This window comes from Rhagoletis pomonella, unplaced genomic scaffold, assembly GCF_013731165.1.
Source record: "Rhagoletis pomonella isolate Grant_MI unplaced genomic scaffold, Rhpom_1.0 Rhpom_scaffold_00003, whole genome shotgun sequence".
Lineage (NCBI taxonomy): Eukaryota > Metazoa > Arthropoda > Insecta > Diptera > Tephritidae > Rhagoletis > Rhagoletis pomonella.
The window spans coordinates 93,450,485-93,465,665 of NW_023458557.1; the positions used below are offsets into that span (position 1 = coordinate 93,450,485).

Below are 15,181 nucleotides of genomic sequence, written 5' to 3' on the forward strand. Positions count from 1 at the left end.
AAATAAAATAAAATAAAATAAAATAAAATAAAATAAAATAAGTTAAAATAAAATAAAATAAAATAAAATGAATTAAAACAGAAATCAAAATATATAAAAATTAAATTAAATTCAACTATGTTAAATTAACAGTAACAGTAAATGAATTTATATTATGACAATTAAATTAAAGTAATATTTGGGTATTTTTTGCGCTCTGTATCAAAAACGACAAATATTGAAGTTGTATTATATTTGAAGAAAGTGCGCGATATGTAGACGCGAGTTTTAAGATTATAAATTAAATGTCGAGAAGAAAGTCACTATTTTGCCTACCATCTAAATGCCTTCGAAAATATATGTATAAACTAGCACCGACATTCTTAAAAATAAAGAAGATTTAAATGCTTTATAAATCGAAAATTTTTATGAAAATCGTCTTATCATAAATTAATTTAACTAAATTAAGTTAAAAAATAATAATTTTTATTTTCTAAAAATCACCGAAAAATCACCCAAATGTCAAAATGCTTTCTCACACCAATACAATTTAAGCATTTGAATCGTCCCCCAACACACTCAAACTCTTTGCCTTTCAAGCGTGCATAACACACACACATACAAACAAGCAAACAAATCACTAACAGACTTTTAAATAATAGCCACGTTGTAATGCATACCAATTAGCTTGCAGTCATCAGCCGAACAGCGACAGTAACTTTCAGCCAGAATTTTGTGGTGTTCTGCATTCAGTTGTGGCGCTGTGATAGCCGCGGTTAAGCGCGTGTGTGGTTAAGTACGTTGAATTTCTACTTCTAATTGCCTGGAAGCATTCTAACAGTCAAATTTTTAACGAATATCGTCACATCATTTGCGTGATTTAATTGGAACGTTACAATTATTTTTCTTATACATACATCTATCGCACGTTTATGTACATTTAGCGTTTTATTTATTTGTTACAATTTACTTTTATTATTTCTCCGCGAAACCGGAAGACAATTAAATGGCAAATACTTTCAAATCACGTACGCACTCGTGGGTGTAATGATCGGGATAAAATCCGAATTTGCGATTGTGTGGAATGTTTTATTTTTTAGTGATAAAGAAAAGAGGATTAGATGAAAAAAAAAATAAAATTATATATGGAGGATGGAGGGAAGCAACGGCGGACTATGATCTATTTTGAAAAAAGAGACATAATCAAATATCTCTAGAAGGAGGAGAGATAGCGAAATAATTATAACGGTATTTTAAAGCTTTCGGGATAGTATCGTTGCATAAAAGAATCACATAAACCCTCGGAAACAGAAGGATTCCAATTTTTTTTTGTTTTTGTTTTTTTGTTTTTTTTTTTGAACAGAAACCAACCTGCAGTCTTCTTTTTCAAAAATTTTCTACAAATAATTTTGCTTTACTTGAGTCAAGGAATCCATTTGTATGGTCCCAAGAACCGAAAAATGTACTATTTTTATATTTCAAAAATAAAAAAAAACTATATAAAATGGGCTTTGAGGTCAATCATTCAATTGGGCCATTAAAATAAAATATTAGATTTTATGTAGTTTTTTTTTTACTTAAACCAGGGACCGAGAACGCGTTCCGGTTTTGATTTAGTTCTGCATGAGAACAAAATACAGTAGGCAAGAACATTTTCACAAAAGAACCAAACTGGAACAAAAGTATTGGAGAAATTTTAAAGGGATCGAAATGAGAACAATTGGTTCGGGAAAACTCACGGGAATGCTCTCAATAAGAACAGAATGAGAACAAAACTTTCGGGTACGTTTCCAATGAGAGCAAAATAAGAACGAAAGTATCGAAAACATTTTCAAGGAGGATAAAATGAGAACAAATGTCTGGTGAACGTTCTACTATAGAACAAAATGGAAACAGACATTTTGAGAGCTTAATCCTTTCAGTGAGGACCATTATTTTTAATTCTAAGCCAGAGGAAAGCTAGATCATTTAAACTTCCAGATAGTTTATCAGTAGGGTGAACTGTTCATTTATGGAAAAAAAATTCATTTGCTATGCAAGAAAAGTTCGTGTCTTAAGTCTTTCGTGGACTTAATTTGCATAAATATCTTTCAGTTTTATTTGATTAATTCTATTTTTCAAACAATTCAAACTAATAAACGCTATGTGAAAAATTTTGTTCTCGCTTCTGTTCTACGCGAATAGTTCAGAGAAGATTTGATCCCGTTTCGTTCTCTGTCAGAAATTTCCTGAGAATTTAGTTCCCAAATTGTTATCCGAGAGAAAGTTTCTTAGACTTTTGTTTCCGTTTTATGCTTTGCCAGAATTTTCCGGAGACATTTGTTCCCATTTTGTTCTCTTATAAATATTCCCGAAAGTATTGTTCGCATTTTGTTCTCTTTGGGAACGTTCCATAGGGTTTTGTTCTTAATATAATTCCCGTTGAGAATGTTCTCGACAGTTTTGTTCTCACTTTCGTTCTTGTGAAAATGCTCGCGAAGGTTGTTTTCTCATTTCGATTTGGATTTCTAAGCGTTCTTGGAAACGAAACTACGAGAACGACATTTAGTTTCTATCATATCTTTTTCTCTCGCGTTTTTGAGTTTTTGCGACCACGCAAATGGAAAAAATTAAAAAGTTTCTCTTTTTGACAGTCAAGGAATTCTTTTATCCAAGGAGACTATTTTTCCTGAATTATTCATCTCACCGTTACATTTATTTCGCTATCTCTTCTCGTTCCCGAGATAATTAATTGCATAATTACGTACATAAAAATATACAAAACAATACTCAGTACTGTAGAACTTATATGTGACCTTCTAATTGCTAAAAAAATGAAATTTCTTATAGAACATTCCTATTCCTTATTGAAATCGCTGCAAACAAAAGACTTTAGAAAAGTACCTCAATTCACGAGCTCTCCTTACAACAATTACTACTGCCTATCTGTGTACGTGTGCAGACAGACTCATAACGGTAAAATGTGTGTAAACACTGCAAAATACCACACAAATAAACACAAATAAAAAGGAAAACTATGTATGTACTATACACTCATATACCACATGTAAACAGAAAGAATTATTTTCTTTGCCACCATCAATCAAAAAAACAATATTTAATCAGCAGTAGCAGCCGATGCATCATACAATCAATCATACCACTACCAGAGAACCCACTACGCATATGCAAATTAGTATTGTGACCAATACACAAGCACCCACACAAGCAGACGCACACACACAGATACTCAAATTTTACAATGACCTTATTATAAACGCACAAGTATTCACATATTTGTTTTGTAGCCACTTGAAAATATGTATGAAGTGTGACTAAAATTGATTTTACAGCGAAATATACTTCCCGATTTGTCAGCGGCTGGCAGCGAGAATATTTTGTATATATTAAATTATTTATTCTTTTTTATTATTGTTTATTGTATTCGGTTTTTTTTTTTCTCGCGCTGTAGTCGTATGCGTATTGAAATTCGATTTACATGCAGGACACGCACAGCCGCGGCTTTCCTTATACGTCAGGAAAACACATTGTGTTGGAGGCTTTTTGCTTTGTTTTGTTTTTGTTTTTTTTTTTTTCTTAATTTTTTGTTGTTCGTTTTTCTTACTATTTTGTTGTTCGTTATTAATACTAATCATCTTTTTTTATAAGTGTTTGCTTGTATTTTTTATTATTTGCTGTAATCGAAATATTTCGTAAGTCTTCGAGTTACGCTAAATTTTTGTATAACTTTCATTTGTTTATCAGCCATCAAGCTGGTAACTTTACTGTCTTTCGCGCGTAGCGGCAGTGAGAGTGTACATATGTACATATGTATTTCTTACGAATCGAAATTATTCACAAGGCGGTAGATAATTTTTATGTGCACCCAATAAAATACATCATAAGAAGTACGTGACTCGTCTTCGCCGCCATCTTCATTGTGCCGCAAACTTGACAGACAAATTGCTAACATTTGTAAAAATGATTAATAATTATGTATATTTCTCTGTTTCCATTACAGTCCAAAACGTGAAAAATTACACATTTAAACAGTAGCCGCTTTTAAATAAAAGAAAGAAGAAAAGGAGGCGTGTACAATCATCGGCATAAAGTACTCGTACTTAAGTGAAACGGATACGAAGAAACGGTGCGGCAGCGTAGCAGGAAAGTCTTAGTGGAAAAGTGCTGCTGCTGAAGAGCGAAGATGGGTGTGGTGAGCGGTGGCGCAGCAGCGTGTGTGCTGGTAAGTTCTGGTGATTGATAATGTGCTTAAAAATGAGCGGTGCTTTAAGCAGATTAGTGAAGAATTAAAAAGCAATTTATAGCCGCATGCTTGTCCTTTTTTTGATTTTGATAATTGTAGTATTAAAGCGCATTTTTAATTTAATTTTCTAAGAGCAAAACATAAAGTCAATGTCATCCACCTTTCCTCGAAATGACCAGCGCCACTATGGGCCTATTTAACTAAGCGCTGGGTGTGTATGCATAGATTTGAGTAAAGTGGGTAATAACACCGGCATTCAAGAAAACAAGTGGTCTGTGCTTTTAACCAGACCCATCTACCGAAATGTATTTCGACCCACTGAATCTGAATCTGAGGTCTGTTTGACTCGTACACCTTCTAAATTCCGAGTTAGTTCAGGGAATTTTGAAAAATAGCAAAAAATTCGATGCAATTTTTGCAATTTACTCGAAATTTTACGGTTTTACGTGTCAAACGGACCTCAGATTCAGATTCAGTGGGTCGAAATAGATGTCCGTAGATAGTTTTTTTTTAGGTGCCGTTGTAATCACGACCTTGAACGTATTCAAGCAAAAACCGGATGCATATATGTACGTTTTTTTTACCATTTTGAAAAAATAGACTTAATTTTTTGTGACATAATATTTTGGTCATTATATAAATAACTAGATAGCATACTTGTTTTAAAAATGGCCATACATGTGTATATTTTTGGTGATTTAAAGACTGAACATGAATTTCTGGAGATTTAAGAATTGACCAAATTTGTTAATAATTTTAAAACCAGAGTTGAATTTTTGATAATCAAAAAGTTCAATACAACTTTTGGTCATTCAAAATCTGGACATAATTTTTTGCCATTAAACAATTGAATACCTGGATATAATTTTTTAACATTTAATAGCTGCACATAATTTTTGTCATTTAAGAGTTAGAAATAATTTTTTTAAAACTAAATAACTTCACATAATTTTTGTAATTTAAAAGTTTGACATAATTTTTTTTCATAGAATTTGTCAACTGGACATAATTTGCATCAAAGCGTAGATTTCTAAAAAAAATGGCACACACAATAATTTTGGTCAAATGGGTCGACATTTTTATTAATTCAAAAATGGCACTTAATTTTGATTGATTTAAGAACATGGCATAAAAATTTGGTCATTACATATGTAAATAACTAGACTACAACGTTTCTAAAATGGGCATACATATGTACATACATACATGTGTATATTTTTGGTGATTTCAAAACTGAGCATGACTTTTTGGTCATTAAAAATCTGGACATACTTTTTTTGTCATTGAATTTTTGAGTAATTCAAAAGCTGAACATCACTTTTTGATAATTAATTAACTGCACATAATTTTTCTCATTTAAAAAGTGGACACAATATTTTGGTCATTTAAATTCTAGACATTATTTTTTGGTCCTTAAATTTTTAATATTTTTAAACCTGGAAATGTTTTTTTTTTTTTAATACTGAATTACCGGACATAATTTATTAGTCAATGAATTGGTAGTAATGGACATAATTTTATTAACACTGAACAACTGGACAAAATATTTTGTGATTTTAAAATTGGGCATACATTTTTAATAATTTAAAAATTAAGACATTATTTGTTTTAAAACTAAACATGAACTTTTAGGAAATCAAAACCTTGATATTTATATGTAACTATTTGGCTATTGAATAACTGGACTTAATTTTTGGTAATTTAAAAACCGGAATTTAAATTTTGATATTCTAAAATTTGAACATATTCAATTGATAGTGAAAAGTGATCATAATTTTTCGGCTTTTAAAGTTGAATAAATAATACCAAAAATTAACAAAGATTCAATACCAACTTTTACATTCGTGCATTCATATACGAATAGGGAAGCAGAGAAAAAGGGAGGCGCTACAAGATTAACTCTTCTTCAAACTGTCCTAACGTTTTCATTAAGTTAAGATAACTGTTGATGGGTGGGTGGGTTCCAAATAAACTCAACATTGACATTGTTAAGAAGCGCCTGGTTGTTTGAAGCTGTTGAAGTTACTTCAACGAATACCTCTTGAGATTTCGATAAACACTATCCCTAAATATAATTGAGTATTATCCCATTGGCTGAGCGGCAGATCCACAGCTCAATAATTAATCAACCAATTCGTTACACTGAATACTCTGATTACCAGTGAGCTGGTACATAATAAGCTCGAGCCCTTTCCTCTTCAAAATGGTATTTATGGCCTTAAACTCATATTCCTGGACAAATTTTAAGGAGACATTCGCGTTTCCCTTAACTTTAAAACAGCCTGCCTGACTCCGATCTCATATCGCCACCATCTCCCAAACGCAGACTGATACTACATTCTTGCACAGAATACTTCTGTCGACCCATCGCCTTGATCACTTCTTCTTGAATCATAAGAAGTAATTCCCATCGAGTAACTCCTGAGGTTGTACCTGATCAAAAGGTCTTCATTGCAAACTTTATTCTCAATAAAAGTTCATTCCCAAACTTAAAATGTTTAATATTCTCTACCCCTAAAGACAGATTCATCGCTTTAGTTCAGAACTTTTTCTCCACAACAACAACCCAAGCCCATCTGACGTAATTTCTTATAACTACATATTTTTTATTCAATTATCTAACTTAGTATTTCAATAAATATTTCTCTTAACCATCCACAGCTACTCTGCTGCTCCTTGAGTAGCCCCACATTGGCTCACATTCGCATCGATGCACCAGAAGTGCATGCCATCGAACCGGCATCCCACACCGCGTCGAGTTTTGTGCGTTCAGCTGTGGAAAGCATTCCTGCTGAAGACCAGGCTATGTTAACACTCAGCCGCTTCAGCATGCGTCCTTCATTTGGTGATGTCTTTTTACCCCTGCGTAGCGCAGTTGAAAGCGTACCTTCGGTGGATTTGCATAAACTCAGTGAATTGACTGATTCCCTGGGAGTACGCTCGTTCATACGTGACTCAGTTGAGGCGTTACCAGCGGATGGTGACGACGATGAAGATGAAGATACAGAATTGGTGGCGAATGCAGAATTAATACGTAGCACCGCTGCTACTCATACAGAAGGCGCATCCGCATACGAACGGGAAACTGATGTGGAGGCATTTGCCGCACCTGATCCCTGGACTGTGTCGGACAAATATGCTGCTTTTGCCGCGCCATCGCTGGATAAGAAGTACTTGCCCCAACCTTACCGCGCTGACTCACCCTATCAACAGCTTTTGAATCCCAAGGAAGTGGAACACTTCGACCAACTCGACGATGTGGAGCTACTGCGCGAGCAATTCGGTTATGGTGCGCTGACGCATAGTCAAAACGGTGATATTGGTGAATATTATGGTGCGCCAACACACTTGAAATCTGCACCACCTGCGCGTAAGAATTACAACAATTCGCCGAAGGTGCTATGTCACATCACCAATTGGGCATTCTATCGAAAGGCGGATGGCAAATTCGTGCCGGAAAATTTGGACACCAGCCTATGTACTACCATCATTTACTCCTTCGCATCACTGGATCCTGATCACTTGACCATCAAAGAGTTTGATCCATGGGTAGATGTAGAGAACCAATACTATAATCGTGCTGTGGAATCGGGGGTACCGGTTATGATTGCCTTGGGTGGGTGGACCGACTCAACGGGCGACAAGTATTCCCGACTTGCTGGCAATGAAATTAAGCGTAAAGTTTTCTCATCGAATTTGGTTGGCTTTCTAAAACGCAATGGCTTCGCGGGCTTGCATTTGGATTGGAATTATCCAAAATGTTGGCAGAGCGACTGCTCCAAGGGGCCGTCGAGCGATAAACCCAACTTGACCAAACTACTGCGTGAGATACGAAACGAATTCGACCGCGTCGACAAGAAGTTGCAACTTGGTGTTGCGCTATCGGGCTATAAAGAGATCATTACCGAGGCGTATGAGCTCGCGGAAATATCAAAGATAGTTGACTACATGACCGTTATGACGTACGATTATCATGGCGCGTGGGAAGGACGCACTGGTCATGTCAGTCCACTCTACGGACGGAAAGGTGACCGCTACCCGCAATATAATACGGACTACGCCATGCAACTTTTGGTCAAGTCTGGCGCCAAGCGTGAAAAGCTCATTATGGGTATACCATTTTACGGGCAATCATTCACGCTCGAACGTGCCAGCACCTCTTTGGTGGGTGAGGGTGTAGCCACGTCTGCACCTGGCGAGCCGGGCGAATTCACCAAGCAGCCAGGTATGTTGGCATATTACGAAATTTGTCATCGCATACGCAAGGACAAATGGCTCACCGGCCGTGATGTCGAACGCAAGTCGGGCCCCTATGCCATGTTGCGCAATCAGTGGGTCGGCTATGAGGACCCTGCTTCAGTAGAAGCAAAGGCTCGATATGCCGCAAATAATGACTTTGGTGGCGTTGCGGCGTGGACTGTAGATTTGGACGATTTCCAGAATCGCTGCTGTAGCGAATCTTTCCCACTACTCAAAGCAATTAATCGCGCGCTTGGGTTACTAAACAGCGAACCGCCGACTCGCGGGAATTGTGCGCGCCCATCCGCGCCGGTTACTCCTGTACCGCCAGTCATGACGACAGTAAGTAGCGATGGTTCTCCTGGTAGCACGATTTCGCCACAGCATGACCATATAACATCAACTACGCCAATCACCTGGTGGCCAACAAGCAGTTCCACATCGACCACACCTTGGTGGACGCCCACATCTACTACACCAGCTCCAACAACGACGACCAGACGGACAACAACGACCACCAGAGCTACAACGACAACAAGCACTACCACCACAAGACGCCCGACGGTACAGTCAACAACATCGCGTCGCCCCCACCGTCCTGAACACACCACAATACCATCACCGGCAGTTGTGCGCCCAGTTGTGCAAGCCTCAAACTGCCAGCCAGGCCAATTCTATGCCGATCGCTACAACTGCAATGCCTACTATCAGTGCATCCAACCCGGTGAGCTGCATCAACAATTCTGTCCTGGTGGACTGCACTGGAATGATCAGAACAAGAGCTGTGACTGGCCTGCCTCGGCAAAATGTTCGGAAAGAAACAAGCCCGTTGCAACAGCGCATTCAGCTACTACTCGACCCACAAAATTACCTGGAACAACAGCCCGTGCACCCACCAAGCGTACAACCACCAGTTATGCAACAACACGCGTGCCCAATCGCACCACGCGACCCGCCACTACAGTAGCCCCTACAGCTCTGGCGACAACTTCAAGCAAACCAACGAAAAAACCTTCAAGCAAACCATCGCGCAAGCCCACGCCACAGAAACCACAAAGACCTAGCAAACCTCAGCGGCCAAACGCAAAGTGTAACAATGGCGAATACTACACACATAAGAAATGTGATCAGTACTACATTTGTATAAATGGTGCATTGGTGCCGAATTCGTGCGGAGGCGATCTACACTGGGATGCTATTCGCCAGACTTGCGATTGGCCCGAAAACGTGCAGTGCATCACAACCAAGCAGTACTTCCGTATTGTGAAGTCACAAGCGCTGCGTTCGGGCAATCCAGTGGCTCTGCGCAACTCAAACCCCAGCGATCCCTGCGATGGCGAAGAACGTGTTGCCTATCCTGGTGATTGCTCGAAATACCTATTCTGTCTATGGAATCGCTTACAAGGCAGTGACTGTCCTCCCGGTTTGCACTTTAATGAAGCGATTAGAAACTGTGATTGGCCACAATCGGCGCAGTGCACGCAAGATGAGGGTGGCCAAGGCGCGGGTGAAATTGAGAGTCTCGAGCCTGGTGTAAATGAAATCTCACAAGGAGGTCCGGTCGTAGTAAAACCAAAACCAACTAAGCGTCCCGCGCCTACCACCACTACGACGACGACACGTGTACCTCGACCCACCTATCCAACAGATAAGCCAATATTGGCGCCACTAGATGGCTATTACAAGGTAGTTTGTTACTTTACTAATTGGGCTTGGTATCGCAAGGGCGTGGGACGTTACACACCCGACGACATCAATACAGACTTGTGTACGCACATCGTCTATGGCTTTGCCGTGCTTGACTATTCAAATCTAGTGCTACGCACACACGACTCTTGGGCGGATATCGACAATAACTTCTACACACGCGTCAGCGGTTTGCGTAGCAAGGGTGTAAAAGTGAGTCTTGCCTTGGGTGGCTGGAACGATTCGCAGGGTGACAAATATAGCAGGCTTGTAAGGAATCCTACTGCCAGAGCACGTTTTGTCAAGCATGCGATCGATTTCCTGGAGAAGTATGGCTTTGAAGGTCTTGACCTCGACTGGGAATACCCTGTGTGCTGGCAGACGGATTGTAAAAAGGGTGTGTCGGATGAAAAAGAAGCATTTACTGCTTTGGTACGTGAACTCTCCGAGGAGTTCAAACCACGCGGTTTACTACTCTCGACAGCGGTCTCACCAAGCAAGAAGATCATTGACGCTGGTTACGACGTGCCGCAACTGGCTGAATACTTCGATTGGATTGCAGTAATGACCTACGACTTCCATGGCCAATGGGATAAGAAGACTGGACATGTTGCGCCGCTTTTCTACCATCCGGAAGATGAAATCGACTACTTCAATGCTGTGAGTTATAAAAGAGCTTGTGAAAAGAATCTTTATTTTATGCAACTTTTTTCTCCAACAGAATTTCTCGCTGAACTATTGGATTGAAAAGGGCGCGCCCTCACGCAAAATTGTTATGGGCATGCCATTGTACGGTCAGTCATTCACGCTCGAGAATGTCAAGACAAATGGTCTCAATGCCAAAGCACCTGGTCCTGGTAAAGCGGGCGAGTTTACGCGCGCTGCTGGCTTCCTGGCTTATTACGAAGTAGGCAACTGGTGACATTTGAAATTAAAATTAAAAGAAACTTATATTTTTTGCGCTTATAGATTTGCGACCGCATCAAGAACGATGGCTGGGAGGTCATACAGGACGAACAAGGCCGCATGGGTCCATATGCGCGCAAGGGCACACAATGGGTCTCGTTCGACGACCCGCCTATGATACGCAAGAAGTCGCAGTTGATACGTGCACTGGATCTGGGTGGTGGCATGGTGTGGGCTTTGGACTTGGATGACTTCCGTAATCGTTGTGGAGATGGCGTACACCCGCTACTAACACAAATACATGATGTGTTGAAGGATCCCCCAAAGGAATACGAAGAAATGCGTAAGTTTGCTAACGACTAACTGAGTTTTTTTTAATAAAAATTGATTACAAAATTTTAGCTGGTGTTACTGCCAATGATCCAGTAGCACCCAATACAGAAACCGAGTCGGGCGAAGACCTAAACACCATTGAAGGGTCTGTCGCACCTGAAGAGATAGAGACCGGCTTGGCTGAGGAAAATGTTATCGATCCCAATGGTGATGTCGAAGAAGTATCTGCGTCAGCGGAGCTAGGCGAACAAGCAGGTACAGGTACTGGCACCATTATAGGCACCGCCACAGGCACCGGCACGGCCGTGGAGAGTGGAACTCAACCTAGCGACTTCAAGGTGGTTTGCTATTTCACTAACTGGGCCTGGTACCGTCAAAATGGCGGAAAATTCTTGCCCGAAGACATCGATCCCGACCTATGTACACACATCGTCTACGGTTTTGCTGTACTGAACCGGGAATCCCTTACCATACAACCACATGATTCTTGGGCTGATTTGGACAACAAGTTCTATGAGCGCGTGGTGGCCTTCCGCAAGAAGGGTATCAAAGTGACCGTTGCGATTGGTGGTTGGAATGATTCCGCTGGTGATAAGTACTCCCGTTTGGTACGCAATGCTGCGGCGAGAGCGCGTTTCATAAATCATATTATTGACTTTATTCAAAAGTACGGATTTGATGGTCTCGATTTGGACTGGGAATATCCAGTTTGTTGGCAAGTGGATTGCAAAAAGGGCACATCGGACGAAAAGGATGCGTTCACTGCGCTGGTGCGCGAACTCTCGCAGGCATTCAAACCACAGGGTCTTCTCTTATCTTCAGCCGTCTCACCCAACAAGAAAGTCATCGACGCCGGCTATGATGTGCCATCTCTCTCACGTTATTTCGACTGGATCGCAGTTATGACTTATGACTTCCATGGGCAATGGGACAAGAAAACCGGACACGTTGCACCTATGTACGATCATCCTGCTGGCACGGAAACATTCAACGCTAACTTCTCGATTAACTACTGGCTGCAGAGCGGCGCCGATCGTCAGAAAATTATCATGGGCATGCCGATGTATGGACAGTCGTTCTCGCTAGCACAAGCATCGGATCATGACTTGAATGCGCCTACCTACGGTGGCGGTGAAGCCGGCGAAGCGACACGTGCGCGTGGTTTCCTCGCCTACTATGAAATTTGCTCGTATATTCGCAAACGTGGTTGGAGTGTGGTGCGTGATCCACGTGGTCGCATGGGACCCTATGCCTTCCAACGCGATCAGTGGGTCTCATTCGATGATGTTTCGATGATAAGGCATAAGAGTGAGTTTGTGCGCGCGATGGGATTGGGTGGTGCTATGATTTGGGCGCTGGATTTGGATGACTTTAAAAACGTTTGTGGATGCGAGTCTTATCCGCTGCTGAAAACAATTAATCGCGTTCTGCGAAACTACCCCGGACCAGCACCAAAGTGTGTGCTAGAGCTGAAGGACAACACCATGAGTAAGTGATACCTTAAATAGCTGGAGGCTGGAAGACTCAACTGTTCATGAATATTGAAATAATTTTCATTACTTTTTTTATAGTCGCCTCAGATAAGGGTCCATCGCAAGCGTACTCGGCGAAACCGAAACCGGTTGAAACTACGCGCCCCACATACTCCAGTCAACCTATCGAAACTGCAGAGCCACTTGCGATCGCTGCATTAGAGGACTTCGGTGAAGAGGAAACTAAACCATGTAATGGAAGAAACTTTGCGCCACACGAGCGTGACTGCAATAAATATTACATTTGTCAGTTTGAAAAACTAATCGAACAGAGGTACGACACCAACTTTTAATTTAACTAATTTTCAGTCTTTAACATTTGTCATTACACTTTTCAGGTGCCCCGCAGGCTTGCATTGGAATGAGTTTTACTGTGATTGGCCGCTAAACTCGAAGTGTTTCATGCGTCAAGAGGCAACCACCGGGCGTCCGAGACCCACCGCCGCAACGACGAAACGCCCGCAGCCTACGAAAGCTACAAGTCGGCCTAAGCCTGTAGCTTCTACATCGGCGCCACGTCCTACAAAGCCAACTAAAAAGCCCTCAAAGCTACCTGATAAGAAGCCAACTGCGCGTCCAAAACCACCAACATTGCCGCCCATTAATAGGAGTGGCGACTATAAAGTCGTCTGCTACTTTACAAACTGGGCCTGGTATCGTCCGAGTGATGGCAAATATTTGCCCGAGGATATCGATGAAAACCTCTGCACGCATATCGTTTATGGTTTTGCTGTGCTCAACTCTGAAACACTGACCATACGAACGCACGACTCATGGGCCGATATCGATAATCATTTTTACGAGCGCGTTGTTGCTTACAAAAGTAAAGGTATTCGTGTGACCATCGCCATTGGCGGTTGGAATGACTCACTGGGCAGCAAATATGCGCGCTTGGTATTAGATTCGGGCGCACGCGCGCGCTTTATACAAAGCATACTTACTTTCATTGACAAATACGGCTTTGAAGGTCTCGACTTGGATTGGGAATATCCCGTATGCTGGCAAGTCGACTGCACAAAGGGTGCGCCTGCAGAAAAAGAAGCTTTTGCGGCACTGGTACGCGAACTTTCGGCTGCTTTTAAGCCGCGTGATCTTCTGCTCTCTGCTGCCGTCTCGCCCAGCAAAAAGGTTATCGATGCCGGTTATGATGTGTCACAATTGGCGCGTTACTTCGATTGGATAGCTGTTATGACATATGATTTCCATGGCAACTGGGATAAACAGACTGGACATGTGGCACCGCTGTACTATGTTGATGGCGATACTAATGAATATTTCAATGCCAACTTCAGCATAAATTATTGGTTAGAGAAAGGTACACCACGTGAGAAGCTCATCATGGGTATGCCACTCTATGGACAGTCCTTCACACTGGCTGATGTTCAACAACGCGGTCTTAACACCAAATCAACTGGTCCTGGCCAGGCGGGAGCATTCACGCGCGCAGCTGGTTTCCTCGCCTACTACGAGATATGTGAGAAGGTAAATAACGGTGGTTGGTCGGTGATACGAGACGCGCAGGGACGTATTGGTCCATATGCCTACAATGGCAATCAATGGGTCTCGTACGACGACGTATCGGATATACGGCGAAAGGCACAGTTCGTGAAGAGTTTGGGTCTAGGAGGTGGTATGGTTTGGGCTTTGGATTTGGACGATTTCCGAGGGCGTTGCGGTTGCGGTAAACATCCGCTGCTGCGCACACTTACGCAAGAACTGCGTGGCATACCGGGCCAGAGAGCGCACGATTGCACGTAAAGGACAAAGGTGCTTGGTGCCTACGAATCTACGGATATGGAACATACTCATAGCTAAAAAAAAAAATTACTTGTGCCACTTATTTATGAAACATAAAAATTAGCGAAGAAATAAAATCATAATTACGATTTATTTCAAATCTGTTTTCAAGATTTGCATTACAAGTCGAATAATTTTAAACCGACATGATTTCGAAAAAAATACACATTAATTACTTTAGTTTCTATTTTTACATTAGATTTAACAAAAAATATATAAAATAGCAGAAATACTTTATATTCATGATTATTTCATAAGATATTTAATTAATAAATACGAGCGACTTTGTATACGACGAAAATCTCTAAACGTCATGTAAATTTGGGGATTTGAGAGGGCATATCATTTACAGTTACTCTACCATACAGAATACTGAGTGAAAATTTCTCAAGTGTGCCACCTAAATTTGGAAGGTCAAATTTTTTTGGCACAAATCACTTTATTGGGTTTACGACCATAACAAAAA

General features: G+C 40.8%; 1 protein-coding gene across 2 annotated transcripts in view; it reads left to right on the top strand.

The window, feature by feature from the left end:
• LOC118735821 (probable chitinase 10) overlaps window positions 1–14,808 on the top strand; it is a 24,368-nt gene extending 9,560 nt beyond the window's left edge. The window contains exons 1-8 of one of the 2 annotated variants that reach the window (XM_036465795.1): window positions 3,727–3,866; window positions 3,980–4,201; window positions 6,884–10,807; window positions 10,869–11,054; window positions 11,117–11,396; window positions 11,456–12,874; window positions 12,958–13,192; window positions 13,257–14,808. In XM_036465795.1, the coding sequence (XP_036321688.1) occupies window positions 4,163–4,201; window positions 6,884–10,807; window positions 10,869–11,054; window positions 11,117–11,396; window positions 11,456–12,874; window positions 12,958–13,192; window positions 13,257–14,676 (7,503 nt within the window). In that variant the 5' untranslated portion in view covers window positions 3,727–3,866; window positions 3,980–4,162 and the 3' untranslated portion in view covers window positions 14,677–14,808. Of the gene's footprint in view, window positions 1–3,726; window positions 3,867–3,979; window positions 4,202–6,883; window positions 10,808–10,868; window positions 11,055–11,116; window positions 11,397–11,455; window positions 12,875–12,957; window positions 13,193–13,256 lie in introns of those variants that run through there. The other variant, XM_036465794.1, reaches the window with a different exon arrangement.
• Window positions 14,809–15,181: the final 373 nt, after the last annotated feature.